Below are 27,975 nucleotides of genomic sequence, written 5' to 3' on the forward strand. Positions count from 1 at the left end.
CCAAAGCATTTTATGGATAAAATGGCCTGTATTGAGTTAAAGGAGAACTCCGGAGTATAAAAATTGTCGCCCATAGTGCCGGCAGTAAAAAAATTAAGATGTACATACCTTCCTCCGCTCCTCCGGGGCCTCCGCCGCCATCCACTTCCTGGTTGCCGGTGGTCGGAAGAATCATACTGCGCTCAGCCAATCACCAGCCGCAGCTAAGTCCGACTCGGCCGGCGATAGGCTGAGCGGCAGTGTGAGAACGCTTCAGGGCACAAAATTCTTCACTACACCGGCACCTGCGGCCGGGGCCGAAAACGTCACACTGCCGCTCAGCCTATTGCCAGCCGAGTCAGGACTTCACTGCAGCCGGTGATTGGCTGAGCGCAGTAAGACTCTCTGACCACCGGCATCCAGGAAGTGGATCACGGCGGAGGCCGGAGCCGGTTACCGAAGGCAGGTATGTACATCTTTATTTTTTTTTACTGCCGGCACTATGGGCGACAATTTTTATATTCCGGAGTTCTCCTTTAACTCTGATCCTGGCCACTGTTGTAGGGTGTCAACTAAAATGCAAACCCATTGTGGACTCCGCTCCATACATTCTTACCAACATTATGATGCACACACACATTAAATCAATGAAGGAGTTCATTATAGTTAATAAAGAGGACTGTTACCAATTTATACCACTTGAAAGGTTGTTCTGTCTGATTTATTTTAGTCTGTGTTCACACTGTGCACCTCTATTATGGTTTTAAAATGTTTTTGTTTTGTTTTTTAGTTTTGATTGGCGAACTCACTGAAAGACATAGGAGTTTACCAACCAATACATAAAATGCATAAAAAATGCAACAAGAACACACAGTGTGAACCCAACTTGTCATTTTGTTGTTAGAGATGTGTGTATATATATATTTTTTTTTTTTTCGTGACAATGGCACCTGTCAAGGTGCTTTTGTGAAGTCCATGCCTTAATGGGTCAGAGCTGTATTGGCAGCATAAGGGGTCATACACAATTGGGCATGTGAGTATAAAATGCTGTACCAATCGGTGTTTAGATAGTTAAGACAGACATATATACAGAATAGCCAAACCATTGGAAGGTTATCTGAAAGTAGAAAAAATAAGTTTTACTTCAGTCTAGTTCATGAAACACAAAGTTTGAAATTTGTGTTCATTTTCAAATTAAGTATTTGAAATCTATGGAACAATAATATTTAATATATATACAGTTTTATCTGTTCAGTCAGAGCCTTGCCATTTAGAAACATGGTTTCTTCAAATTAAGTAGGAAATGATTTTACAAGGTCACAATTTTTGCAGCTTAAAACTATTAGAACCTTAGTGGACACATCAAGTGCTGAGTAATCTGCAGCAAGTCGATATAAATACAAGGCAGTTAATCTGTTTTGGCTCTGGAATTCAAACACTCATGTACCGCACACACACAGAGAAATAACTATAGCCTTATGCCTGAATCACCATATGGTGATTGTCTAATCTCTTATTTAAAGAGCAACTGTCACCATTTTGTACCCCCCAGACCTAAGCCACTATAATATTGTTGATAATCATTGCAATGCAGTCATACCTTTGGCAGCAAGTTTCCATCTTTTATTAGCCAGAAAATCCTTTTATCATGTGGTCAGCAACAGTCGGATAGGTGTGGCCGGTGGTTTGCAATGCTCCACCTCTTTACATCACCTGCATGAATCCTCATAGCAAGCACTCATTACCTCTGCGAGTGCTCGCTCCCTCACCAAAGTGCACCTGTGCAACGCTAGAGACCACCCAGCGAGTCTCTGGCTTGCTCTGAGGGTTCACACTGGTGATGTAAAGCCGGGGCACACATCAAGCATATCAGGGGCACATGCGCTTAGGACCTGTGTGTCACTCACACAGTGGTCCCAGGGCTCACATGCAGGGGATAGGCGTGGCAGAGGTGGGGAATTCCGATCCCCGGCCATACCTACCCGACTCTTGTCTGACCACACAACAAAAATATTTTCTGGCTAATAAAAGATGGAAACGTGCAGCCAAAAGGTGTGACTGCATTGCAATGATTATCAACAATACTATGTTGGCTTAGGTCTGGGGGGGGGGGGGGTACAAAATTGGTGACAGTTGTGCTTTAAGACAAGCCTGGACCATCGCACTGATAGAATAGGCTACTTTTCTTCTCAAGGAGATGCTCTGGCATCCCGAATGTTTGTAAAAGTACACTGTATTGGTATGCCCAAAGGAATCTTGGGCCTGTATACAGTGGTCCCTCAAGTTGCAATATTAATTGGTTCCAGGATGACCACTGTATGTTGAGACCATAACTCTATGGAAACCTGGTAATTGGTTCTAAAGCCCCCAAAATGTCATCCAAAAATAGGAAAAAGTGAGGATAAAAAAAAAAGTAGATAATTAATACAGATATAGCAAGTCCTTACATATAAAAAGTAAGAAAGATCTGCTGGGAGCTGTAAATCACTTTCTATGTAGAGGACAGGAGCTTCTTCAGGGTCCTCTTCAATACACACAGTGTCCCAAAAAAGAGTAACATGGAGCTGTCCTCACCTGGAGCAGGTAACCCTGTCACAGGTAAAGAGTAGTACAGGACATGTAGTACCTCCCTGTACTGTAGGGGGCCCCACCAGACAGGGAGTCAGTGCATGCACTTCAGGAATACAGGGGTTTTACCAGTGAATGGACATTCTGATTGGTCAGTTCTTCCAGCCACTGACACGTTTCACAGATCTGGACTGTCTGTATCATTGTATATTGAGTCTGGTTTAGAGTTAGAATAGTCCAGAAAAGACCACTGTATGTTGAAACTATTGTATGTTGAGGCCATTGTAAGTTGAGTGATCAGTGTAATGTTTTTGAAGTTTACAATGGTGTTGGATCCAATTGATGGCAAAGAATATCAAGCAGGCTGAGAAGACCACAGGTGCCACAGCAGCCATGCATATCAGGCAGGATCAATTATAGGAACCCTATCCAGGTAGTGTGGTGGCTTTGGAGGTTTTATATACTTTCCTGAAGTACCCCTTCAAGCTAACGTTATACCAAAGACTGCTACAGGGATACTACAACTTCCATCCTCCCTGTGAGCACCACATAAGCTATTCGAAATTGATAAGAATGGATGAATACATCTAAAATGGCTTCTTTGCCTTTAGGATGATCCTTAATTTTATTGGATTATCTGCTATCATAGCAATAGAAGTAACGGTCAGAATTTTTTAATTGAATGTGGCAAAGTTTAATGTGTCAGTGGTTTCAGGTTGGAAGCTGATGGGCACAGGTAGAAAACATATGCGTGCCTATCCGCATCCTTTAATCTAGCTTTCAAAATACCTCACTTTCAAATAACTACACACTAGTCTGTGATAACTATATCTGATAAGACAGATCCAGGGATTATTAAACATCGAATATTGATCATATTAACCCATTAAATACTGACAACTGGTTAACTTGCAACTTCATATATGTATAGATACACTTTATCTTAATCTCATATTAAGTAACAGTAATTAATTATATACATTGATTATGTAACTCTTGAGTTCAAGAAACAGCAAAGCGAGCAGTACTACATTGTTTGTAAAAAACAGAGAAACTCTATGGAAATGTAATATTTAATATTTGACAGATGTCGGCTTCCTGACCACTAGTCGCAACTAGTCCATAGGGGACCTCTAGATGAATGCTAGATAAGTAATGAAACATATTAACATATGTAATCAGCTTTTTATAAATCAATTCTACATATACACTCATCAATATTGAAAAAGCAACACCAAGGAGGACAAGCCATAAGGCTATGCAAATCAAGTCCTTCCAGGATTATGGTGTACAGTGGTATAATGTAGTGTACGGTATCTGGACCCCTCTAGTCTTCATTCCAGGTACACTTAAAGCTTGGTCACACATTAATTTGGTTGTGGAACAAGTGGTATGACCATTTCCATTTTTAAACATAAAAGCACCAGGCATCACATTGTTCATGCTACTGTGAGGAGAGGCATGGCCTCAATGTGGTTCCAATGACCTGCAGCATTACTGGACTTGTCTGCCATTGAGCACAACGGGATATTGGTTGTTATCAGTACTGAGGGTAGTAGAAAGATTTGTTGCAATTCTCTTTTAATGTGTTTTTAAGGTATAGTAAAAGAATGGGGGATAGGTAGCTCAACCAAAATTATAGAGATAGATGCCAGACGAGTAATGTAGAATAGTTATGTGTCTCATACAACTTAAACAAATACAAAAAGGGGCACTTTCCTCAAGACTGGTCTAAAATATGTAACCTTGGATTTGTGGTTTATTGCATATAATAGTTCTATATCAATGGAAATAAAATATGCACAGCCTTCATAAGGCTAATATAAGCCTGGTATGGTGACGAATAACAAGGGAGTATCCCTAGGCAGCAGTTATATAGACTATAGGATCCATGTTTATATTTAATGTGGTATGGTATGTTTTTGAGAAAAAAAACTATACTATTGTTAAAGGAGTACCAACGAAAACCTTTTTGTAAGCCACTTTTTTTGCATAGTCTTTTACACCCTCTTGCAATCTCCTTACAAGCACCTCAAAGATCTATTATATATATATATATATATATATATATATATATATATATATATATCTAAAATCAACGAAGAGAATATACTTGAATACATGTTCTGGATCCATGGTAACGGCAAACAATGGAATGTGACAACATTTCATACACGATAGAGGTAGAGGTGATGATGTTAATTACATATATTTCTCAGTAGCACTAGGAATAAAACCAGTGTGTGTAAGAAGCATGAAATGTAATCCATTGCAGCTGTCTAATTTCTCAGCAAGGGAAAAAAAAAAAAAGACAAATTTTTCATAGACACAAAAATTACTCCTTGTGATATGAACTGACCTAGGACCTGCCTTCTGAAGTGAGTCAAAATAATAAATCCTCTTATTTTTATCAATTCTGCACATTTATCTATTTTAAAGAACAATTCTTTTTCATGGCGTTACAGAATGGTACATCAGTGGTAAATGGCTAGCCAGTAGTGAATTCAATAAAACATCTGAGGAGGACAGGCTTTTCTTTTTTTAGTTGAGGATGGATATCTTGCTTTGGCGAGAAAAATAAAGAGATGAAAGAGTAGTTCATTACATCTACAAAGCCTGTTATTGGTTATTATGTTTTCTACAGAGCGCTATAGGGCTGAAACAATTAGACAACATTATTGATTAAAATTAATAATAGAAATCGCGCTCCGATTAGTCGTTGGGCAAAAATGGAGTTAAAAATGTTGGCTCATGATTCTCCATAGCAGTGCGCAGAGAAGGAGGCAGTGCTGGAAGCAGGCCGCAAACTCTATAGACCTCTGGTGCACAATTTAAGGCGGGTGATGTGGCTGTACTGATGCTGGACCCCGGAATGAAGCCAGAGAGCATGACACATGCGGAATACAGTTGCCACACGCCATAGGAATCCAGCAGGACCCATCCTTATGTTCTCTTCTCTGATGGGCTGTCAGCACTGCACTTTACTTAAAGGTATGAGGGAGAAATGATAGATGATAATGGAGGAGATGGAGTCAGATGTGAGAGATGATGATGGAGGTAGAGTCAGTGAGATGTTAGAGATGATAATGGAGGAGTTCAGGAGAGTCCACTCTGGGCTGTAACACAGTTTGCACCACACTGACACGTTATTACATTACATTGGATTTTTTATTAAATTTTTTTATTTAAGAGGTACGTGCTCTCAAGTCACCCAAGTGCAAGTAAAAAGTGCAAGTCCCCCTCAATAAACCAAACCCTTCACCTCCAGGCCACATGGCACCTACAAGGCTCTAGGTACAATATTCCCGTTTGCCGAAGCTACTCACAGGGATGTGGAATTCCTATCACCCGACGCCTGGGACATGCAGTTCCGGGCACCAGGCCGGGGAATTTTTCAGGCCCTTAGCCCTGCTTCGGGCAAGCAGGGCCGGACCTGAAAGCCCCCTGACAAGTGATGCGGCACTCAGAGGGGTGTACGGAGCGGGCTCCGGATCCATGCCTGCTCTATACTCTGTAGCACCCAGCTGTTTTCAGCCGCCACTAATAGCCAGCATGTGGTAATCGCCGCGGCTGGCTACTAACCCTTTAGATGGCCGCTGACAGCGGCGTCTAAAGGGACATGTGAATCCTCCCTGGTGGGCTAATGGGGTGGATCACCCCTCCCCCAGCGATCAAGCAAGGGGGGGGAGGGGGGAGATCCACTATAGAGGTAGCCAGAGGGCTTACCTCTGTTTCCCTGGTGTCCTTGGCTCTGTCATTGACAAAGCCTGGCTGGACTAGGCTCTATAAATGGATCGCAGAGTGCACAGATCAATGGAGTTCAATAGAACTCTACTGATCTGTATGAGGAATCTGATTCCTTCTAAAAGTCTAATAAAGTGTAAAAAAAAAAAGAAGTTTTAACCCCTTAAGGACTGAGGACGTATCAGTACGTCCGGAGTCCTTTCCCTTTCTATAACGCGGGGCCAAGGCTTGGCCCCGCGTCATAGCAGGTCGAGCCCAGCCTCTAACAACGACCGGGACCCGTGGCTAATACCGCACGGCAGTGATCGCGGTGCCACGCGCTATTAACCCTTTAGACGCAGCGTTCAAAGTTGAATGCTGCGTCTAAAGTGAAACCATGCCTGTTAGCTCAGGGAGCTGTTCGGGATCGCCGCGGCGAAATCGCGTCGTCATGAACAACTGTTAGACACGAGGAGGGTCTCCTGGTGTCCGATCGCCGAATGACTGCTCAGTGCCTGAGATCCAGGCACGAGCAGTCAAGTGGCAGAATCATCGATCACTGGTTTCCTATGAGAAACCAGTGATCAATGTAAAAGATCAGTGTGTGCAGTGTTATAGGTCCCTATGGGAGCTATAACACTGCAAAAAAAAGTGGGGGGAAAAAGTGAATAAAGATCATTTAACACCTCCCCTATTAAAAGTTTGAATCACCCCCTTTTCCCATTTAAAAAAAACTGTAAATAAAAATAAGTGGTATCGGCGCATGCAGAAATGTCCGAATTATAAAAATATATCGTTAATGAAACCGTACGGTCAATGGCGTACGCGCAAAAAAATTCAAAAGTCCAAAATAGTGTATTTTTGGTCACTTTTCTTATATCATGAAAAAATGAATAAAAAGTGATCAACAAGTCCGATCAATACAAAAAGGGTACCGCTAAAAACTTCAGATCACGCCGCAAAAAATAAAAAAGTAATAGGGGTCAGAAGATGACAATTTTAAACGTATAAACTTTCCTGCATGTAGTTATGATTTTTTTCAGAAGTACGACAAACTCAAACCGATATAAGTAGGGTATCATTTTAATCGTTTGGACCTACAGAATAAAGAGAATGTGTCATTGTTACCGAAAAATTTACTGCATAGAAACAGAAGCCCCCAAAAGTTACAAAATTACGTTTTTTTTTTCTTTCAATTTTGTCTCACAATGATTTTTTTTTCCATTTCACCGTAGATTTTTGGGTAAAATGACTGATGTCATTACAATGTAAAATTGGTGGAGCAAAAAATAAGCCATCATATGGATTTTTTGGTGTAAAATTGAAAGGGATATGATTTTTTAAAGGTAAGGAGGAAAAAACTAAAGTGCAAAAACGATAAACCCCCTGGTCCTTAAGGGGTTAATGAAAGTTTAAAAGACACACATTAACCCCTACTATGTTAAAAGTTCAAATCATCCCCTTTTCCTATATAAAAACATGTAAACATAATAATAATAAACATATTTAGTAGCGCTGTGTGCGTGATTGCACGAACTATTAAACTATAACATTATGTATCCCGTGCGGTAAATGCCGTAAATGTAAAAAAAAAAAAAAAATAAAATAATACCAAACCACAGAATTGCAATTTTTATTATATCCCAGAAAAAATAGTTAAAAAGAGATTTTAAAAGTCAGATCAGTACCAAAATGGTACTGATACAAGAAACAGATTATGGCACAAAAAATTAGACCTCATATAGCCTGGTATGCAAATTTTTTATAAAAAAAAAAGCTATTAACCCTTTAGATCACCGCTGTCAAAGCTGCCAGCGGCGTCTAAAGGGACATGTGAATGCTCCCTGGTGGGCTAGTGGGGCAATCAATAACAGAGTTAGCCGAAGGGCTTACCTCCACTTCCCTGGTGTCCTTGGCTCTGTCATTGGTAGAGCCAGGCTGGACTAGGCTCTATCAATGGATCGCGGAGCGCACAGATCAATGGAGTTCAATAGAACTCTACTGATCTGTATGAGGAATCTAATGATTCCTTCTAAAAGTCCCCTTAGGGACTAAAAGTGTAAAAAAAGAAAAAATATGTTTTAATAAAAGTTTGAAAGACACATTAACCCCTTCCATATTAAAAGTTTAAATCACCCCCTTTTTCTATATAAAAACATGTAAACATAACAAAAATAAACATATTTGGTATCGCTGCATGTGTAATTGTAATTATGTATTCCGTACATTAAATTACTTAAATGCAAAAAAAAAATATATATATATATACCAAACCACATAATTGCAATTATAATATCCCAGAAAAAAAGTTAAAAGCGATTAAAAAGTCAGATTAATACCAAAATGGTAACGATAGAAAAACCCGATTATGGCACAAAAAATTAGCCTTCATAAAGCCTCGTATGCAAGAAAAAAAGATACAGGGGCCAGAAAATGGCAATTAAAATGTTCAGAAGTTTGAAAAAGTTCAGAATTTTTTTAAATTAGTAGAACATGGCAAACTATACCAATCTGGTATTGCTGTAATCAGGCCGGCCTAAAGTATCAAAATAACATGTTAGCTCAACCACAAGGTAAGTGTCGTAGAAAAGAAAATCCCACCAAATTTGCTAAATTATCTTTTACTATTTCAATTTCACCAATATATATATATTTTTTGTTTTGGAGAAAATGTTATGGAAAAATTAAAAGGTATCATTATAGTAATTAGTTATGGCTATTATAGCGCGAGGAGGAAAACAACGACCGTGTAAAAGCAAAATATGGCCAGGACAAGTGGATCGTCATGAGGGACAAGTACATTTTGCTCTGTTTTCGTCCCGTGGACAAGTAGTATTTTAGTAAATTTCCACACCCCTGTACTCAGGGACTGAATGTGCTCCTGGCAAACAATCGGGCAAAAACCAAGTAGTCACCGAGGAGCAAGTAAAACCGGTTTGTCACCCTTGCCAAAGCAAGGCTGCCCGGGGAATGCCAGGGAGAGGAGAAACCTAATGGCCACACACATCTCCCCTAGACAGGCAGAAGGGACACCCGTAAGGGCTACCACACCCTGACTAATCCTAATGTACAAAACAGAACACAAAACGTGGACACAGTGACAAATAAAAAAGTGGATGTGCGCAGTGTGATACTGCCCAGAAATCCAGACGGATCTATAAAAATTCCTTGAGCCTAGCCAGAAGGCTGGAATACTATGGGTGAGTGCCCAGAAGAGTGAGAGAAAAAGTGCATGCTATGTCCCATCCTTCAAGTGGGGCGACAAATTCCCAAGTGACTTCTGGCACCCTGGGGTCACCACTCCCAGGGCACTTTTGCACCTTGGCTCTTACTCTACCCGTACCTTAAAGGGGTACTCCGGCCCTAAGACATCGTATGCCCTATCCAAAGGATAGGGGATAAGGTGTCTGATCACAGGGATCCTGCTGCTGGGGACCTTCGCTGTCTCGCATGCAGCACCCACCTCTGGGAGCTGCACGCAGCGCTGCAGCCTCAGAGTCTGCTGGGTCACGACTACAGGGGGGAGAGTCGTGACGTACATTTGATGTTCAGGACTTGTAACTGCAGATTAGAAGCTGAGCTCAGTCATTTAGTTTACATTGAAATCTTTGCAGGATACTGTACATGTGAACACACCATAAGGGTACGTTCACACATGCATATTTTCTGCTACAGATTTGAAGTCAATGGGCAACAAATCTGCAGCAAAAATACGCATGTGTGACCGTACCCTAAAGGGGGAAAAACGCTGCAAAAAAATAAAAACGCTCTGCTTTTGTTCACAGATCATGTGTAGTACTGCAACTTAGTCCCATTTATTTTAAAGGTTCTAGGCTGCAATATCAGACACAACCTGTGGACAGGACAACATTTTTTGTGGAGCAAAAATTTTTTGTGAGTCCACAATACAGTAAATCTGACATACTACCTTTATTCTATGGGTAAGGACGATTCCAATGATACCAAATTTAGATAATTTTTGTTTTGTTATAAAGGTAAAAAAAAAATAGAAAAAAAAATAGAAAACTTGAAAAAGAAAAAAATAAAAGTTTGTTTAATGCCATATTCTGACCCCTATAAACTTTTTTCCACCCACGGAGCGAAGTTATTTCTATTAAGTTTTTTCATAATCAGGATCATAATTTATTAGTTCGGACAATTGTATAGTAAATATGTTTTCTTTAATTATTTTTTTTTATTAACAGTGTTTTATTTGAAAAATTGGGGTGATTTGAATTTCTATTAGAGGGATTGTTTTAATTGTTTACAAACATGTTTCACTATTTTTTTAAACACATTCTTATGTTTGATTTAGTTATTTATGGTTTACTTTTCAATCAAATTAAAAAAGCCTTTAAAATAAAAAAATTCAATAAACATTCAACTAATCCATTAAGGACACAACCCATTTTAATTTTAGAATGTTTGTTTTTTTCTCCTTGCCTTCTAAGAGCCATAACTCTTATTTTCCCATCTTCAGACCGATGTGAGGGCTTGTTTTTTGGCGGGACCATTTGTACTTTCTAATCACTTATTTTCTATAAAATGCACAGCAAAACCAAAAAAATATTTAAAATATTACCGGTATGTGTGTGGGAGAGTTGGAAAGAAATGCAATTTTGCGAAATTTTAAGGGTTTTGTTTTCACGCTGTGCACTTTACTGTAAAAATGACATTTGTTTTATTCTGTGGGTCAATAAAATTATGCCCATGTTTACTGTTTTTAAAAAAATTCAACCTTTTTTTTTTTTTCAAAATAAATATGTTTAAAATTGCCCTATTTTAATACCTATATTTTTCAGTAAACCTGGCTGTATGATCGCTTTTTTTGTGCCATGAATAAAAAAAGTTTCTCTTCTTTTTTTTAACACTATTTTTGGTAAACTTTTTTGCAACTAAATTTTTTTTTAACTGGGGAAGGGCCTTATTCACATTTTATCCCCGCAAGAACGGCTGAAAGGCAAGTAAGGAGACCTCTGTACGACATCTTGGCTCATATGATCTCCCCGGGTGTGCCACAGGTGATCAGATGAGCCATCAGAGCTACCGCATTGCCGTGATCTGTATAGAGGTATCTGTATATCTGAGGGGTTAATGGTGGACATCAGAACAATCGCTCATGTCCGCGATTACCGGCTGGTCCCACCGTGCATGAAAATATATCAGCACCTGCACTCCCATCATGTATAGGATGTAAATGTACCAGGGAACCAGCATTTATGTCCAATGTTGTTAAGGGGGTAAAAACTGAGAAACAAAAAACGCACACAAAAAAAATCCCTACCTGTTTCCCGCCCCCCCCCCCCCCCAATTTCTTACCTTTAGTTTACATAATATTGGTGCTTGCATTCAGTACATTTGATTTAGTTTGAGTCATAATAGTCATTTTTTTTTTGTATGCTCACTGCTCCCTCTGATGCCAAAATACTATGAAATATGTAGGCACTGTATTACAGATTTTTGATGGAACATCTAATAAGATATGGTATTTTTAATATTAAGCAGCTCACCAGAGACTGAAAACTAATGAACCACTATATATGTGGTATTAGTAATACCAAATGCTATATTAAACACAATATAGTTGTGTAGTGGGTTTAATAGACCGATTTTTTAATTAAGATATGATAGAGGTCTTTTGACCTATGAAAATTTCCAACAACAAAACATCCTCATAGAGATAACTCTCCTTTCCAGCTGTCATAATCTTTTGCCTTTGCTTGAGGACAGAAGACTATATGATCATACTGTACTATCTGTTGTCCACACAGTGAAGATCAGAGCAGCAGTCCCTTTATTAGATAGGCTGTAAAACATGCAATATCCACATGGGAAAAGCGCCACACATGCAATTCCCCAAAATAGTACAAGTGCCTGGAATGCAATTCCTTTATAGTAAAACGGCAGTGGGAGGTGGAGTGTGCTGGAGGTGCTGAGGGGAGTAGTGCGGTGTGGTGGTCAGTGGTGCGGTTGGGCAGGGGGTGGGTTGGAGTGTCAGGTGTGAGAGAGGAGATCTGCTCTTGGGAGTGTACATACATGCCAGGGACGTTGACAGAAGCCCCACCTCTTTTTAGTACCCATCTCCAGCATTCCAATAGTCTAGAAACGGTTGCACAAACAGAGCCATCACAGATTAGACAGAATAAAATCTGGATTTCAATATAATGAGTTCAATCAATTCTCTGATTTCTATTCGAAGGGAGAAGTTGGTTTTAGTTGAAATGCCAAAAAAAAAAAAAACAACACAACAGATCTGGAGATCACACTGCTTTAGGTCATTCACACATTTTGAAAAAGTGCTGAATCTCACCTGCCATCTGCTATTTCTATAGATAACACACTTGCAACCTCATTCCACTTATTCACACTCTTCATTTACTACCATGAAAAAGCTGATCAAAAAACATTTATGCTACAACTCTATGATTCACAGATGTTGAGTTTGCAAAGTATACTACTAAGATTGGTTTATTTGTATGTTCATTTTTCAGCTGCATTCCTTTGTTCTTAACTTTTTAAGCTCCTTTGGTTTAAAAAAAAAAAAACTTGCGTGCTTTAATATTTTGCATGGTCTATAAAGATGTTTGTTAAAAGAGGGAACAGTAAGAACTATAAAATTGTAATCTAAAACTTTGGGGGTTACAATAAAGAAGTAACATCAGCGCAACAGCAGGAAATTAATTCTGTAGATGGCCTGGAAAAGATGGCTTATAAAGTTAACGAGATATTACTTAAGGCAAGAAAGATACAATTAGACTACACATCAGAGAAGATAAAGCAAACATTTTGCCTAGGAAAAATAATGAAGCTAATTAAAATGAAATGAAAACCAAGCTAAATGAAACTATGGCAGAGGTTACATACTCCAAACCCTAATGCAATTGCTGCTCTGACTATAGTGTGGAAACAAATACAATCTGCAAGAGTTACTAAAATATATAAATTAAGTGTGCGATGGGCCTGAGTATGCCATCACATTATAATTTAAAGAGTACCTATCATAATCTAAACTCTCCCTAATCCACCTCCCCATCTGTCCCTAACTCTATACCTGTGCTTTATTTCATTCAAAATCCCCTATAATTACTTTTATTTTGTAGTCATCGGTAGCTCAGTTCCCTGCCTGTTAGGGGAGGAAGTGGGCCGGGCCCAGCAGGCGCAACATCTTCTGATGCCTGCCAGGGCCGGCTTCTGTCCTTCCTGTATGCTGCAATCCCTCTTGGGAGCACGCATACAGGCTGAGAACACAGCAGGGAAGGCAGCTTCTGTATCTCCTCTATGTTTGGCAATGCACATGCCATACATAGTGGAGGAACGTCGGAGGACAGAGCTGCCGTGCCCTGCAGGAATTGTTCATGGTGAACATGGTGGGTTCAATCAGTGTAATAGGTTATAAACATTTAGCCTGGCTGTGCTGGCTATCTCCTGGCAGTGCTCCTCTCCGCTCCCACTGCACTAAGGTTACGTGCAGCAGGATCTATATTACAGAAGGAAAAGGGGGGGAATGAAGGGGGAAGGGATATGTAAATTAGGTACGCGCCACGTGAGCATGAGCACTGCGCTCGCTCTCTGACTTTTCATATACAGGCAGATAGCGAGCTGTGGATGGACGTGACTTACTGGGATGGGACCACTGCCCGGCAGCAGTGATCCGAATGTGCTCTGCGTGAGGTGGGGAAAAGGCATCCTGTCCTGGACCCAGAAGGGAGACACCTAGTGGACAGCATTGCAAAAGTGAAAAAAAAATTTTTTTTAAACAAATATATTAGAAAGATTTTTATTTACTAGTAATCTATTAGATATTACAAGTTTACTTTAATGAGAGTGCCAATTTAAGTTAGTTAAAGGGGTAGTCCAACGGTGAAAAACTTATCCCCTATCCTAAGGATAGGGGATAAGTTTCAGATCGCAGGGGGGGGCATGATCTCTCTGTACGGGGCCCGGCTCGTTGGCCAGATAGCGTGTGTTGACCACCGCACGAAGCGGCGGCCGACACGCCCCCTCAATACATCGCTATGGCAGAGCCGGAGATTGCTGAAGGCAGCCCTCCGGCTCTGCCATAGAGTTGTATTGAGGGGGCGTGTCAGCCGCCGCTTTGTGCAGTGGTCAACACGCCCTCAACCCCTGTGGGGGCCCCGCTATATGAAACTTATCCCCTATCCTTAGGATAGAGGATAAGTTTTTCACCAATGGACTATTCCTTTTAAGAAAAAATTATGAAAAGTAATATGCAGGCACTGAAATCACAATTTGATACAACAAACCTTCAAATAGAAGCATATTCACCACATTTTTGCAATACAGGTCCTGTATACATTTTCAATTTGAAAACCATATGGAACCGTACGCATTGACTCGCCATTAAAAACCATATGCCAAACGATGCATCCGGTTGCATCTTGTACGGTTTTGTCCATTTTTTTCCTGTACTCAAAACCGTAGCCTACCACGGTTTTTGCGTACGGTTCCATCCGGTTTGCACCAGTTTTTGAATTTGCACAGTTTTTCTTGGAATTTCAATCAGACAAGTGAAACTTTATTTATAATGGAGTGAAAAGTTAAAAACGTATACATTTTTTTCTGAAGCAACCGGACATAATTTTTCAAACCGTGTATGTTTTTTAACCCCTTTAGGACCAGGCCATTTTACACCTTAGGACCAGAGCGTTTTTTTGAACTTCTGACCACTGTCACTTTAAACATTAATAACTCTGGAATGCTTTTAGTTATCATTCTGATTCCGAGACTGTTTTTCGTGACATATTCTACTTTAATATAGTGGTAAAATTTTGTGGTATCTTGCATCCTTTCTTGGTGAAAAATCACAAAATTTGATGAAAAATTAGAAAATTTTGCATTTTTCTAACTTTGAAGCTCTCTGCTTGTAAGGAAAATGGATATTACAAATAATTTTTTTTATTCACATATACAATATGTCCACTTTATGTTTGCATCATAAAATGTACGTGTTTTTACTTTTGGAAGACACCAGAGGGCTTCAAAGTTCAGCAGCAATTTTCCAATTTTTCACAAAATTTCCAAACTCACAATTTTTCAGGGACCAGTTCAGGTTTGAAGTGGATTTGAAGGGTCTTCATCTTAGAAATACCCCACAAATTACCCCATTATAAAAACTGCACCCCCAAAGTATTCTAAATGACATTCAGTAAGTGTTTTAACCCTTTAGGTGTTTCACAGGAATAGCAGCAAAGTGAAGGAGAAAATTCACAATCTTCATTTTTTACACTCGCATGTTCTTGTAGACCCAATTTTAAAATTTTTACAAGGGGTAAAAAGGAGAAAATTTATACTTATATTTGCAGCCCAATTTCTCTCAAGTAAGCACATACCTCATATGTCTATGTAAAGTGTTTGGCGGCCGCAGTAGAGGGCTCAGAAGCGAAGGAGCGACAAGGGGATTTTGGAGAGTATGTTTTTCTGAAATGGTTTTTTGGGGGCATGTTGCATTTAGGAAGACCCTATGGTGCCAGAACAGCAAAAAAAAAAAAAAAAACACATGACATACCATTTTGGAAACTAGACTCCTTGAGGAATGTAACAAGGAATAAAGTGAGCCTTAATACCCCACAGGTGTTTCACGACTTTTGCATATGTAAAAAAAAAATTCACTAAAATGTGTGTTTCCCCCCAAAATTCACATTTTTGCAAGGGTTAATAGCAGAAAATACCCCCCAAAATTTGTAACCCCATCTCTTCTGAGGATGGAGGTACCCCATAAGTTGACCTGAAGTGCACTACGGGCGAACTACAATGCTCAGAAAAGGAGGAGTCATATTTGGCTTTTTGAGAGCAAATTTTGCTCGGGGGGCATGTCGCATTTAGGAAGCCCCTATGGTGCCAGGACAGCAAAATAACCCCAACATGGCATACCATTTTGGAAACTAGACCCCTTGAGGAACGTAACAAGCGGTACAGTGAGCATTTACCCCCCCCCCCCCCCCCCCCCCCCCACTGGTGTCTGTCAGATCTTTGGAACAGTGGGCTGTACAAAATTTTTAATTTGCACAGCACACTGTTCCAAAGATCTGTCAGACACCAGTGGGGTGTAAATTCTCAATGCACCCCTCATTACATTCCATGAGGGGTGTAGTTTCCGAAATGGGGTCACATGTGGGGTTTTGTTTTTTTTGCGTTTGTCAAAACTGCTGTAACAATCAGCCACCCCTGTGCAAATCACCTCAAATGTACATGGCGCACTCTCCCTTCTGGGCCTTGTTGTGCGCCCCCAGAGCACTTTGCGCCCACATATGGGGTATCTCCATAGTCGGGAGAAATTGCATTACAAATTTTTGGGGGCTTTTTTCCCCTTTTACCTCTTGTCAAAATGAAGAGTATGGGGCAACACCAGCATGTTAGTGTAAAATTTTTTTTTTTACACTAACATGCTGGTGTAGACCCCAACTTTACCTTTTCATAAGGGGTTAAAGGAGAAAAAGCCCCCCAAAATTTGTTATGCAATTTCTCCCGAGTACGGCGATACCCTATATGTGACCCTAAACTGTTGCCTTGAAATACGACAGGGCTCCAAAGTGAGAGAGCGCCATGCGCATTTGAGGCCTGAATTAGGGATTTGCATAGGGGTGGATATTGGGAATCACTGGCGTAGAATAACCCTAACAAGGTGCCTCCAGCTGTTGCAAAACTCCCAGCATGCTTGGACAGTCAACGGCTGTCCGGCAATACTGGGAGTTGTTGTTTTGCAACAGCTGGAGGCTCCATTTTGGAAACAGTGGCATACCAGACGTTTTTTATTTTGAGTTAGTGTAATGTAGTGTAGTGTTTTTAGGGTACAGTCACAGGGGCGGGGGATTACAGCGAGTTTCCCACTGCGAGTTTGAGCTGCCGCGCAAAATTTGCTGCATCGCAAACTTGCAGCCTGATACTCACTGTAAGCCCCCTGCCCATGTGAATGTACCCTGTCTATCAGTGCATGCTGGTAGTTATAGTTTTGCTACAACTGGAGGCACACGGGTTGGGAAACACTGAGTTAGGAAACAGACAATGTTTCTCAACCAGTGTGCCTCCAGTTGTTGCAAAACCACAACTCCCAAACATTCTCAGGCATGCTGGGAGAAGTAGTTCGGCAACATCTTTAGAGCCAGATGTTGCCGAACTACAACTCTCAGGCATGCTTGGAGTTGTAGTTTTGCAACATCTGGAGGACTACAGTTTGCAGACCACTAATACAATGGTTCCCAATCTGTGCCCTTCCAGATGTTGCAAAACTACAACTCCAAGTATGCCAAAACTGTCCAGGCATGCTGAGGATGTGTAGTTTTGCAACATCTGGAAGGGCACAGTGGTCCCAAAACTGTGGACCTCCTGATGTTGCAAAACTGCAGCTCCCAGCATGCCCAGACGCCAAGGGCTGTCTGGGCATGCTGGTAGTTTTAGTATACAAGGTCCCATTACAGCAATGCATGTCGCTTTACGGCGACGTGCATTGCTGTAAAGGGCCCGACTGCAGCTGAAGAGGAACTCACCTGTCGCCGCCGCTGCCGCCATCTTCATCGCCGGGATCCGGGTCTTCAGGGACGAGGTAAGTACCGGGGTCGGGCCCCAGCACTCCCCCGTCCCCCACTGCGTCCTCCGGTCTTCCTCCCGTCCTCTCCACACTTCCAGGGGCCTGGCAGGGCGGAAGGAAGTAACCCCCGCCCTACGATTGGTCGGTTAGCTAACCGAGGAATCGCAGGGGATAGGAGGTGGTGGCAGGCTTGCCACCTCGCTCCTATACTCCAGCATGGTCCTGGCTGTCTGAGACAACCGGGATCATGCAAAATTACCGGGCGGTCGGGTCCCAGAGACCCGATCAGCCCGGTATCGCCGCAGATCACAGGGGCTATTTCCCTTGCGATTTGCAGCGATTGCCGACATAGGGGGCTTACATGGCCCCCCTCGGCGTTTGCCCTGGATGCCTGCTGAAGCATTTCAGCAGGCATCCGGTTCCGACCTCTGCCCGGCACGCGGCAGGGACCAGAAAACGCCAAGACGTACGGGGACGTCCTGGGTCCTTAAAGCCCAGGGTGCGGGGACGTTCCCGTACGTCCTGGGTCCTTAAGGGGTTAAAATGCATTTTGTTACATAAAATACACACTTTCTAAGGGTTTCAGATTATTATTTTTTTTATTAGATTCTGCTGAAACAAACCAGAAAAAGTACTTAAAATTGTTCTGGGAGGCTGTAAGGACCAGCTAGGAAATAACATGCTTCCTTTGTTTAAAATAATAAAATCTAGGATTAAAGGGAAACTGACAGCCTGTTCACCCGCACTAAATGCAATAAACTGGTATAAAGTGCAGGTGAACAAGAGTAGAATGAGGGGTCACTTTCTTCCACTGTAAGTGTGATCATCAACGGCCACTGTCTGCTTCATAGAAACTGTCCTATCCATGCTGTCAGTGGTGCTCTGCACTGTGGTACTTGCTTAGCACTGCTGGACTGTTGTAGTTGTGTATTGCAGGGTGGTATTTGTTTGGCAGGAGTAATGTGCGGTAGTAGCATTTGCTGGTGAGGGTTGAGAATTACCATGGATTGGCTGGTGAGGACTTAGTAGAAAAAGTTAGAGAAGCACTGTGTTATAATATAAATGTTTTATGATATATAATTTACTTCTTGGCATTTAGAGAACTAAATGAGTAGCCCGAGAGGGATGAAAGAGGGGGAAAAAAATCTAGGTGTCCCAAGAGAATGCGGAATGGCCATATTGTTTTTAAAATTGTAAAATATTCATGGTGACTTTGGTTTTGAGCAGAGCAAATTGGAAAACATGAACAAAGAATTATTTGTTTCATTTTACTGTGAAGAAAATTTCACAGGTGTCCCCGAAATGTCTTTATGACTGAAGGACTATGGTCAACATGGTCAGATCACTGATGGAAATTATAGTCTGCTACAAATGATTTCATCTGTGAAGAGCTGAATATGTTGCAGAAGTTCAGTAACCTAAAAGCAAAAATGCAAATGAACACAAGGGAGTGTCAACAAACTAGTGAATTTATTTTCAAACATTTGCCAGTGTTAGACAGCAGCAATGATCTCCTGTGGAGTTGTGCTACACTGTAAACAGAAAAGAAGAATTTGCTCAATTTGTACTGCTAATACAGGCACTGCAGGCTTTTTTTTTTCTGCGTACAGATGGAAACATATGGACACTTTGTAAAGATATTTAGTCATCACATAATCTGTTCCAAGTTATATCACCATCAAACTTTACAAAACAAGATTCATTGGGGAAAATGTATCAATAACCAGCACTAGACAGTCAGAGAACTGGTCTATCCTCTGCACCATGCCACAGATTAGTTACTTAAAGCAAAACTGTCATGATGTTTGGGGCATATAATCTAATCACAGTCTATGTATGATGTGTAGAATATGTATCCAGCCTTACTTGTATCATTTTTATTCTAGCTTTTATAATCCCCAAAAACATTTTTACTTGCAGCCACCGACAGTCAGATAAGCGTGGCCTGGGGTTTGCTATGCCACGTGGCCACCACGCCTATCCCCTGTACACCAGTGCTGGGACTGCTGTGTGATTGACACACCGATCCCAGCGCATGCACCCCTTAGCTTTCTTACATTATTACTATACAGCACTCACTCGCACTGTGACGTCTCCGTGCAATACAAGAGTGAACGAGCTCTCTGCCTCTTGTGAATGTAAAAGCACCCAGCGCGTCTCCCAAACAGAGAAGAAAGAAGAGGAGAAGAACGGGTACTGTGTATATACACACACACATATATATATATATATATATATATATATATATATATATATAAATATATATATGTGTGTGTGTGTGTGTGTATATACACCGTACCCGTTCTTCTCCTCTTCTTTCCTCTCTGTTTGGGAGACGCACTGGGTGTTTTTACATTCACAAGAGGCAGAGAGCTTGTTCATTCTCTGCTTCTAGTTGTGCCAGGGCGCACGGAGGCGTCAGTCGTGAGTGCTCCCTCTGTAAAATAATGTCGGTGATGTAAAGTTTACCTCGATCCGTAGAAAACAGAGCGCATGTGCAGCACTACTCTGACAGCGTAGGGTTACGTAGCGTTAGCGTAGCCCTGCGCATGTGCAGTTGTCCGTACCACGCAAGCAGTTTTCTACGATCCATTAGCGTAGGGAGGCTAGCGTAAGTTAGCGCATTTTACGTAGTTAGAGTAGGTAGCGTAGAAGGCAGGGAGAGAGGGAAACCAGCGTAGGGTTAGCGTAGTTTAACATTACTGTAGCATAGCTAGCTTAGCTTGTAACGTAGCTAGCGTAGCTTAGGTTTTATAGTGAAAAGAGGTAGGTTATGGGTTTTAAAAGAGACTACAACTCCCAACATGCCCAGGCATGTTTTACAATGAAGGGACTACAACTCCTAGCATGTCCAGACAGCTACAGGCTGTTCCGGCAGGATGGGAGTTGTAGATTTACACAGGTAGAGAATAGTTAGCGTAGAGTAGTGTTAGCGCAGTTTTAGAGTAGCTAGTGTCGCGTAGTGTTAGCGCAGTCTTAGCATATTAAGTGTAGCATAGTGTTAGCGCAGTTTTAGCGCAGTTAGCTTAGTGTAGTGTTAGCACAGTTTTCAGTTTTAGCGTATTTAGCGTAGTGTAATGTTAGCGCAGTTTTAGCTTCACGTAGTGTTAGCGTAGTTTTAGCATAGTTAGTATAACAGTGTTAGCGCAGTTTTAGCATATTTAGAGTAGCGTAGTTTTAGCTTATTTAGCATAGTGTAGTATTAGCAGTTTCAGCATAGTTACCGTAGCATAGTGTTAGCGCAGTTTTAGCGTAGGGTTAGCGCCGTTTTAGCGTATGCGTAGGGTTAGCGCAGTTTTAGCCTAGTTAGCGTAGCGTAATTAGAGTAGCTTTACACAGGTGTACTGTAGTTAGCATAATGTTAGGCTGGGTTCACATCACGTTTTGTCCCATACGGGAGCGCATACTACAGGGGGGAGCTAAAAACATGCGTTCCCGTATGTAATTCATTTTAATGAGCCGGCTGGAGAGAAACGTTCAGTCGGCTAATTTTTTGCGCCGTATGCGCTTTTTCCCCGGACCGTGGTCGACCACGGTTTTAGGTCCAGTTGTAAAAGCGCATTCGGCGCAAAAATGAGCCGACCAGATCGAACGTTTCACTCCGGTCGGCTCATTGAAATGAATTACATACGAGAGCGCATACGAAGGCATACGGGAGCACATGTTTTTAGCTCCCTCCTGCCGTAAGCGCTCCCGTATGGAATAAAACGTGATGTGAACCCAGCCTTAGTGTAGTATTACACAGGTGTAGTGTAGTTAGCATAGTGTTAGTGTAGTATTACCCAGGTGTAGTGTAGTTAGCATTGTGTTAGAGTATTATTAGGTTGGGTTCACATCACGTTTTTGCCACACTGTTTTCAATCCGTTTTTCTAAAGAAAACCGTATGGCAAAAAACGGATGGAACAGTATGGGAAAAAGTAAAAAGTATGCGTTTTTAAACTGTATACCGTTTTTAAAAGTGCCTACAGTTCTGTTCGTTTTTATAGAAAAAAAACCATACGTTTTTGATAATTTTGTCCATTTTTAATGGGAGGGGTGTTGGATGGGGACTTTAGGATGCAAATGCGCATGTGCAAAGTAAAAACCGTATACGTTTTCCCGTATGGAACTGTATACATGTACATTTCCCATTGACCTCCATGTTAAAACAAATGTATGTGGTTGCAGCACTGTTTTTAAACCGGAGTCAATACCGTGGTTGTGAACCACACATATTTTTTTTTATTTAGTTTTTATTAAAAAAAAAAAAGTGTGTGGTTCCTAGTCTTTTCATTTGCAGCCAGATATCAACCAAACCGCAACAGCCTGACGTCACCAGGGTGGGCATGGACCATTGTTACTGGCCCTCCCCAGCCTAAATAAACTGGCCCTCCCCAGCCTAAATAAAGCCAGCCTGTTACCACCTAGGCCCAAGAGCGACATATTTGGCGCTCCGGGCCTGTTGTGCGCGTTAACGTAGCAGAGCACAATTGCCTCTTCTATGTTAATGTAGTAGAGCACAATGGCCTCTACTACATTAACGTAGCAGAGTGCAATTGCCTCTGCTACTCTTGCAAAACTACAACTCCCATCCTGACTGGATAGCAGTTGGCTCTCTGGGCACACTGGAAGTTTTAGCCCCTTCCCTGTATGACTAAGCTAAGCTACACCCTACGCTACACTCTCTAAACTACCATTTATCTGCCTGTAAAACTAAGTTCGCTATACTACATCTGTATAAAACTACGCTAACACTACACTACACCTGTGCAAAACTGTGCTAACACTACACTACACCAGTATAAAACTGCGCTATCACTACGTTAACTACAATACACCTGTGTAATACTACACTAACACTACCCTAACTATATTACACCTGTATAAAACTTTGCTAACGCTACGCTAACTACACCACACCTGTGTAATCCTACACTAACACTATGCTAACTACACTACACCTGTGTAATACTACATTAACACTATGCTAACTACACTACACCTGTGTAAAGCTACACTAACACTACACCTGTGTAAAGCTACAATAACATTACGCTAACTAAACTACACCTGTGTAAAGCTACAATAACATTACGCTAACTACACTACACCTGTGTAAAGCTACTCCAACTACGCTACGCTAACTAGGCTAAAACTGCGCTAACACTAAATTACGCTAAAACTGTGCTTACACTACGCTAAAACTGCGCTAACACTACACTAATATGAATATGCTAAAACTGTGCTAACACTACACTACTACTAAAACTGGTTATCCAGGGAAAAAATTTTTTTTTTATATATCAACTGGCTCCAGAAAGTTAAAACCGATTTATAAATTACTTCTATTAAAAACATCTTAATCCTTTCAGCACTTATGAGCTGCTGAAGTTGAGTTGTTCTTTTCTGTCTAAGTGCTCTCTGATGACACCTGTCTCGGGAACTGTCCAGAGTAGAAGCAATTCCCTATAGCAAATCTCTTCTACTCTGTGCAGTTCCCGAGACAAGCAGAGATGTCAGCAGAGAGCACTGTTGCCTGACAGAAAAGAACAACTCAACGTCAGCAGCTGATTATTACCGTATTTATCGGCGTATAACACGCACTGACATATAACACGCACCCCCATTTTAACAGGGAAATTTAAGTAAAAATTTTTTTTTTTTTTAAATAAATGACTTTGACTAAATGCCACATCATCCCCCCAACTTCGTTTTCTTCTGCTCCTCAGTTTGGTCCTGTCCCCTCCAGTGCCACATCATTCCTTCCCTTTTATCAGTCCCTGTGCCTCATTTACCCCCTCTCATCACCACCCCCATGTCTCATCATCACCCCATGTCTCATCATTTCCCCGTCATAGACCACCACTAGCCATACAGACATTAAGCATTTAGTGCCTCCCTCCACCATAATTTCCCCGTCTCATCATTCCCCACCCTGTCTCATCATGCCCCCATCATTCCCCCTCATCATTTCCCCCATCTCATCATCCACCCACCCTGTCTCATCATGCCCCCATCATTCCCCCTCATCATTTCCCCCGTCTCATCATCCACCCACCCTGTCTCATCATGTCCCCCTTCATTCCCCCCTCATCATCCCCCCACCCTGTCTCATCATGTCCCCCATCATCCCCCCCACCCTGTCTCATCATGTCTCCCATCATTCCCCCCTCATCATCCCCCCCACCCTGTCTCATCATGTCCCCCATCATTTCCCCCTCATCATCGCCACCCTGTCTCATCATGTCCCCCATCATTCCCCCCCCCCGTCATCATTTCCCCCTGTCTCATCCCCCCCCCCCATCATTCCCCCATCTCATCATCCCCCCCCCCATCATGTTCTCCGGCCAGTGGTCTTCAACCTGCGGACCTGCAGATGTTGCAAAACTACAACTCCCAGCATGCCCGGACGACCAACTGCTGTCCGGGCATGCTGGGAGTTGTAGTTTTACTTCATCTGGAGGTCCGCAGGTTGAAGACCACTCTTCCCCTTTCCTTACTTGTCTGCGCTTCGGCTGTCTTCCGGGCTGCGGGGTCAGTGAAGCAGATGAGTGACGTCCTCTCCCGGCTTCTCTGTGCGGCATCAGGGATGTCACTTTTCGGCGTCGACTACAGGAAATGAAAAGTGACATCACTGAGGCCGCATAGAGAAGCCGGCAGAGGACGTCACTCATCTGCTTCACTGACCGCAGCCCACAAGACCCGCCGCCTGACCTGACCTGACCTGCCGAAGTGCAGCCAGGTAAGGAAAATAAAAAAAACTATGAAAAGCAGGGAAAGGGGGAATGATGAGGGAGAGGGGAGGTAGGGAAAATGAAAAGTAAACCTCACTTGTTTTCTCCCGCACTATCCACAGGTACTGGTGGATAGTGCGGGAAACGCTGATTAAAAGGTAGGGCTCATTTTAATCAGCATCTCCTGCACTATCCACCAGTACCTGTGGATAGTGCGGGAGAAAACAAGTGACAGTGCGGGGAGGAGACGCCGCTGGTCATTAATTTAAAGTGGCCGCGGCCATGCTGTTAATACTTAACAAGCAGCCGCTTTAAATCAGTGACCAGAAGACTTATCGGCGTATAAGACGCAGGCAGACTTTTTGCCTTAAATTTAAGTTTTAAATATGGTATTTTGAAGGATTAAGATTTTTTTAATAGAAGTAATTTATAAATCTGTTTAACTTTCTGGAGCCAGTTGATTTAAAAAAAATTTCAATTCTTGTAGACTCAGTTTTTGAATTTTTACAATGGGTAAAAGGAGAGAAATCAACCTAAAATTTGCAACCAATTTCTCTCGGGTAAGGAAATACCTAATATGTGGATGTTAAGTGCTCTGTGGGGGCACTAGAGGGCTCAGAAGGGAAGGAGCGACAATGGGATTTTGGAGAGAGAGTTTTTCTGAAATGGTTTTTGGGGGCATGTCACATTTCGGAAGCCCCTATGGTGCCAGAACAGCAAAAACAAACAAACAAACAAAAAAAAAAAAACACATGGCATACTATTTTGGAAACTACACCCCTCAAGGACCATAACAAGGCTACAGAGAGCCCTTATATCCACAAATGTTTGACGACTTTTCGTTAAAGTTGGATGTGTAAATAAAAATTTTTTTTCACAAAAATGCTACTTTTAAATTTTTACAAGGGGTAATAGGAGAAAATTTCCCCCAAAATTTGTAACCCCATCTCTTTTGAGTATGGAAATACCCATATGTGGTTGTCAAGAGCACTGCAGACGCTCTACAATGCTCAGAAGAGAAGGAGTCACATTTGGCTTTTGGAAAGTAAATTTTGCTGAAATGCTTTTTGGGTGGCATGTCGCATTTGGGAAGCCCCCCCCCCCCCCCAAAAAAAAAAAAAAAACACACATGGCATACTATTTTGTAAGCTACACCCTTTACACCCCACTTGTGTTTGACAAATTTCCGCTAAATTTGGACGTGAAAATGAAAAATTAGATTTGTTTTCACTAAAATGCTGGTGTTACCCCAAATTTGTCATTTTCACAAGGGGTAATAGAAGAAAATGCCCCCCAAAATTTGTAACATCATTTCGTCGGAGTAAAAAAATACCCCATATGTGGATGTAAAGTGCTCTGTAGGCGGACTACAATGCTCAGAAGAGAAGGAGCGCCACTGAGCTTTTGGAGAGAGAATTTGGTTGGAAAAAAAGTCGGAGGCCAGTTGCGTTTACAAAGCCCCCCTTGGTGCCAGAACAGTGGACCCCCCCCCAACATGTGACCCCATTTTGGAAACTATACCCCTCACAGAATTTAATAAGGGCTGCAGTGAGCATTTACACCCCACTGGCGTCTGACAGATCTTTGGAACAGCGGGCTGTGCAAATGAAATATTTAATTTTCACAGACCACTGTTCCAAAAATCTGTCAGACACCTGTGGGGTGTAAATGCTCACTGCACCCCTTATTAAATTCTGTGTCGCCGCCACTGAAGATGCTACTGCCCCCTGGAGATCTCCGTCAATGCCACTGACTCAGGGACCCTCCACATCAATGCCAGGGACCCCCACCTGCCCCGATGGACAGGTAAGGGACCCCAGAGTTGCCCGATCGCTGCCTGATCACCTTCCAGCAGGCTCGGTGATTGATCGGTCATACGGACTGATCAATCATGCGATCAAGAGGTGACACCCGTGCCATTTCACTCCTGCTGGTAAAGGGTGATAGGTGGCGTCTCGGATCATCCTATCATCCTTTTTTTCTGGGTCAGCAGAGACCTGATTGATTTGGAATCACCGACATGGGGGGGTCTTAGGACCCCCCCAAGGGGTTTGCACGGGATGCCTGCTGAATGATTTCAGCAGACATCCCAGTCCGGTCCCCGCCCAGCGAGCAGCAGGGACCAGAATTCCCATGGGCGTACGCCCTGGTCCATAAGTACCAGGGCATACCTGTACACCCTGGGTCCCTAAATGGTTAAATGGAGATATCCGGTAAAAATAAACGTATCCCCTATCCACAGGGGATCCGAGTGCTGGGACATCAAACACCCCCCTACCCCCAACACATGCTCCCCTCTTCCCCCCCAGCAATAAGCTACTTATCCCCTATCCTGTGGATAAGGGATACATTTAGTATTGCCAAAGTTCTCCTTTAAATAGGCATGATCAAATACAAAACATTTTTGATATGTTGTACATCTTGGCAAAACATTAACTTTTCTAATATACAAATTTTCTTTTCTTTTTATAGAAATCTTGGCTTATGAAATCATGGCTTTGTCCAAGCCAAAGCAAAGGCATGGATGAAGTCCAGTAATGAGAGTGGGCTACCACTCCTCTGTGTTCTCTCCATTCTGATAATACTCCACTGTGCTCTCTCCTGTCCCATCAGACAGAGTACAGAGGAGTGCTAGCCCACCCTCACTTACTGGGCTTTGTCCATGTCTGTGCTTCAACTTGGACAAAGCCATGATTTTATAAGCAATGATTTCTATAAAAAGGAAATAACATTTTCTTATTAAGTATATTAGAAAGGTTCATGTTATTGCCAAGATGTACAACATACTGTATAAAAAGTTTTTGTATCTGACAGTGCCCATTTAACCCGATAACGACCACGGACGAGTATAGATGTCCAGGTTGGCGGCCGTTCCCGCACCTGGACGTCTATACTCGTCCATTATTCTCGTGGGTGCTGCCCAGTGCACCCACGAGATCGCGGCAGGGACTCGGCTGTATCACACAGCCGGGACCCTGCTGCACTGCCAGGACCGAAGTAAACTTCGGTCCCGGCAGTTTTAACCATTACAGCCACGGTCGGAAGTGACCGCGGGCTGTAAGTGTTATGACAGAGGGAGGGAGCTCCCTCTGTCACTCCTGCAGCACCCCGCATCGCGATCGCGGGGTGCTGTGTGTGGCCGCGGCTGGCCGGGACCTGCCGCACTGCCGGGAGTGAAGTTCACTTCACTCCCGGCAGTTTAACCCTTACAGCCGCGGTCAGAAGTGACCGCGCGCTGTAAGGAGTTCTGACAGAGGGAGGGGGCTCCCTCTGTCTCCTCTGCAGCACCCCGCAGCGCGATCGCGGGGTGCTGCTGCATACCTGGGCAGCCGGGGGTCCTACAAAGACCCCCAGGTCTGCCCTGGGTATTGCCTGAAAGGACGTCCTGATATGCTGCCTGCTAGTGAAAACTGGCAGGCAGCATATAACTGCAATGCTTTGGAATA

General features: G+C 42.4%; 1 protein-coding gene across 7 annotated transcripts in view; it reads right to left on the minus strand.

The window, feature by feature from the left end:
• The window catches only part of TPK1 (thiamin pyrophosphokinase 1), a 528,320-nt gene that overhangs the window by 444,504 nt on the left and 55,841 nt on the right, over positions 1-27,975 (minus strand). For 4 of the 7 annotated variants that reach the window (XM_056520546.1, XM_056520547.1, XM_056520552.1 and 1 more), the window contains one exon: positions 13,891-13,983. The exons of the other annotated variants lie outside the window; for them this stretch is intronic. In XM_056520546.1, coding sequence (XP_056376521.1) covers positions 13,891-13,983 — 93 coding nt within the window. The remainder of the gene's footprint in view (positions 1-13,890; positions 13,984-27,975) is intronic. 7 annotated transcript variants of the gene reach the window in all.

Source organism: Hyla sarda, chromosome 5 (assembly GCF_029499605.1).
Source record: "Hyla sarda isolate aHylSar1 chromosome 5, aHylSar1.hap1, whole genome shotgun sequence".
NCBI lineage: Eukaryota > Metazoa > Chordata > Amphibia > Anura > Hylidae > Hyla > Hyla sarda.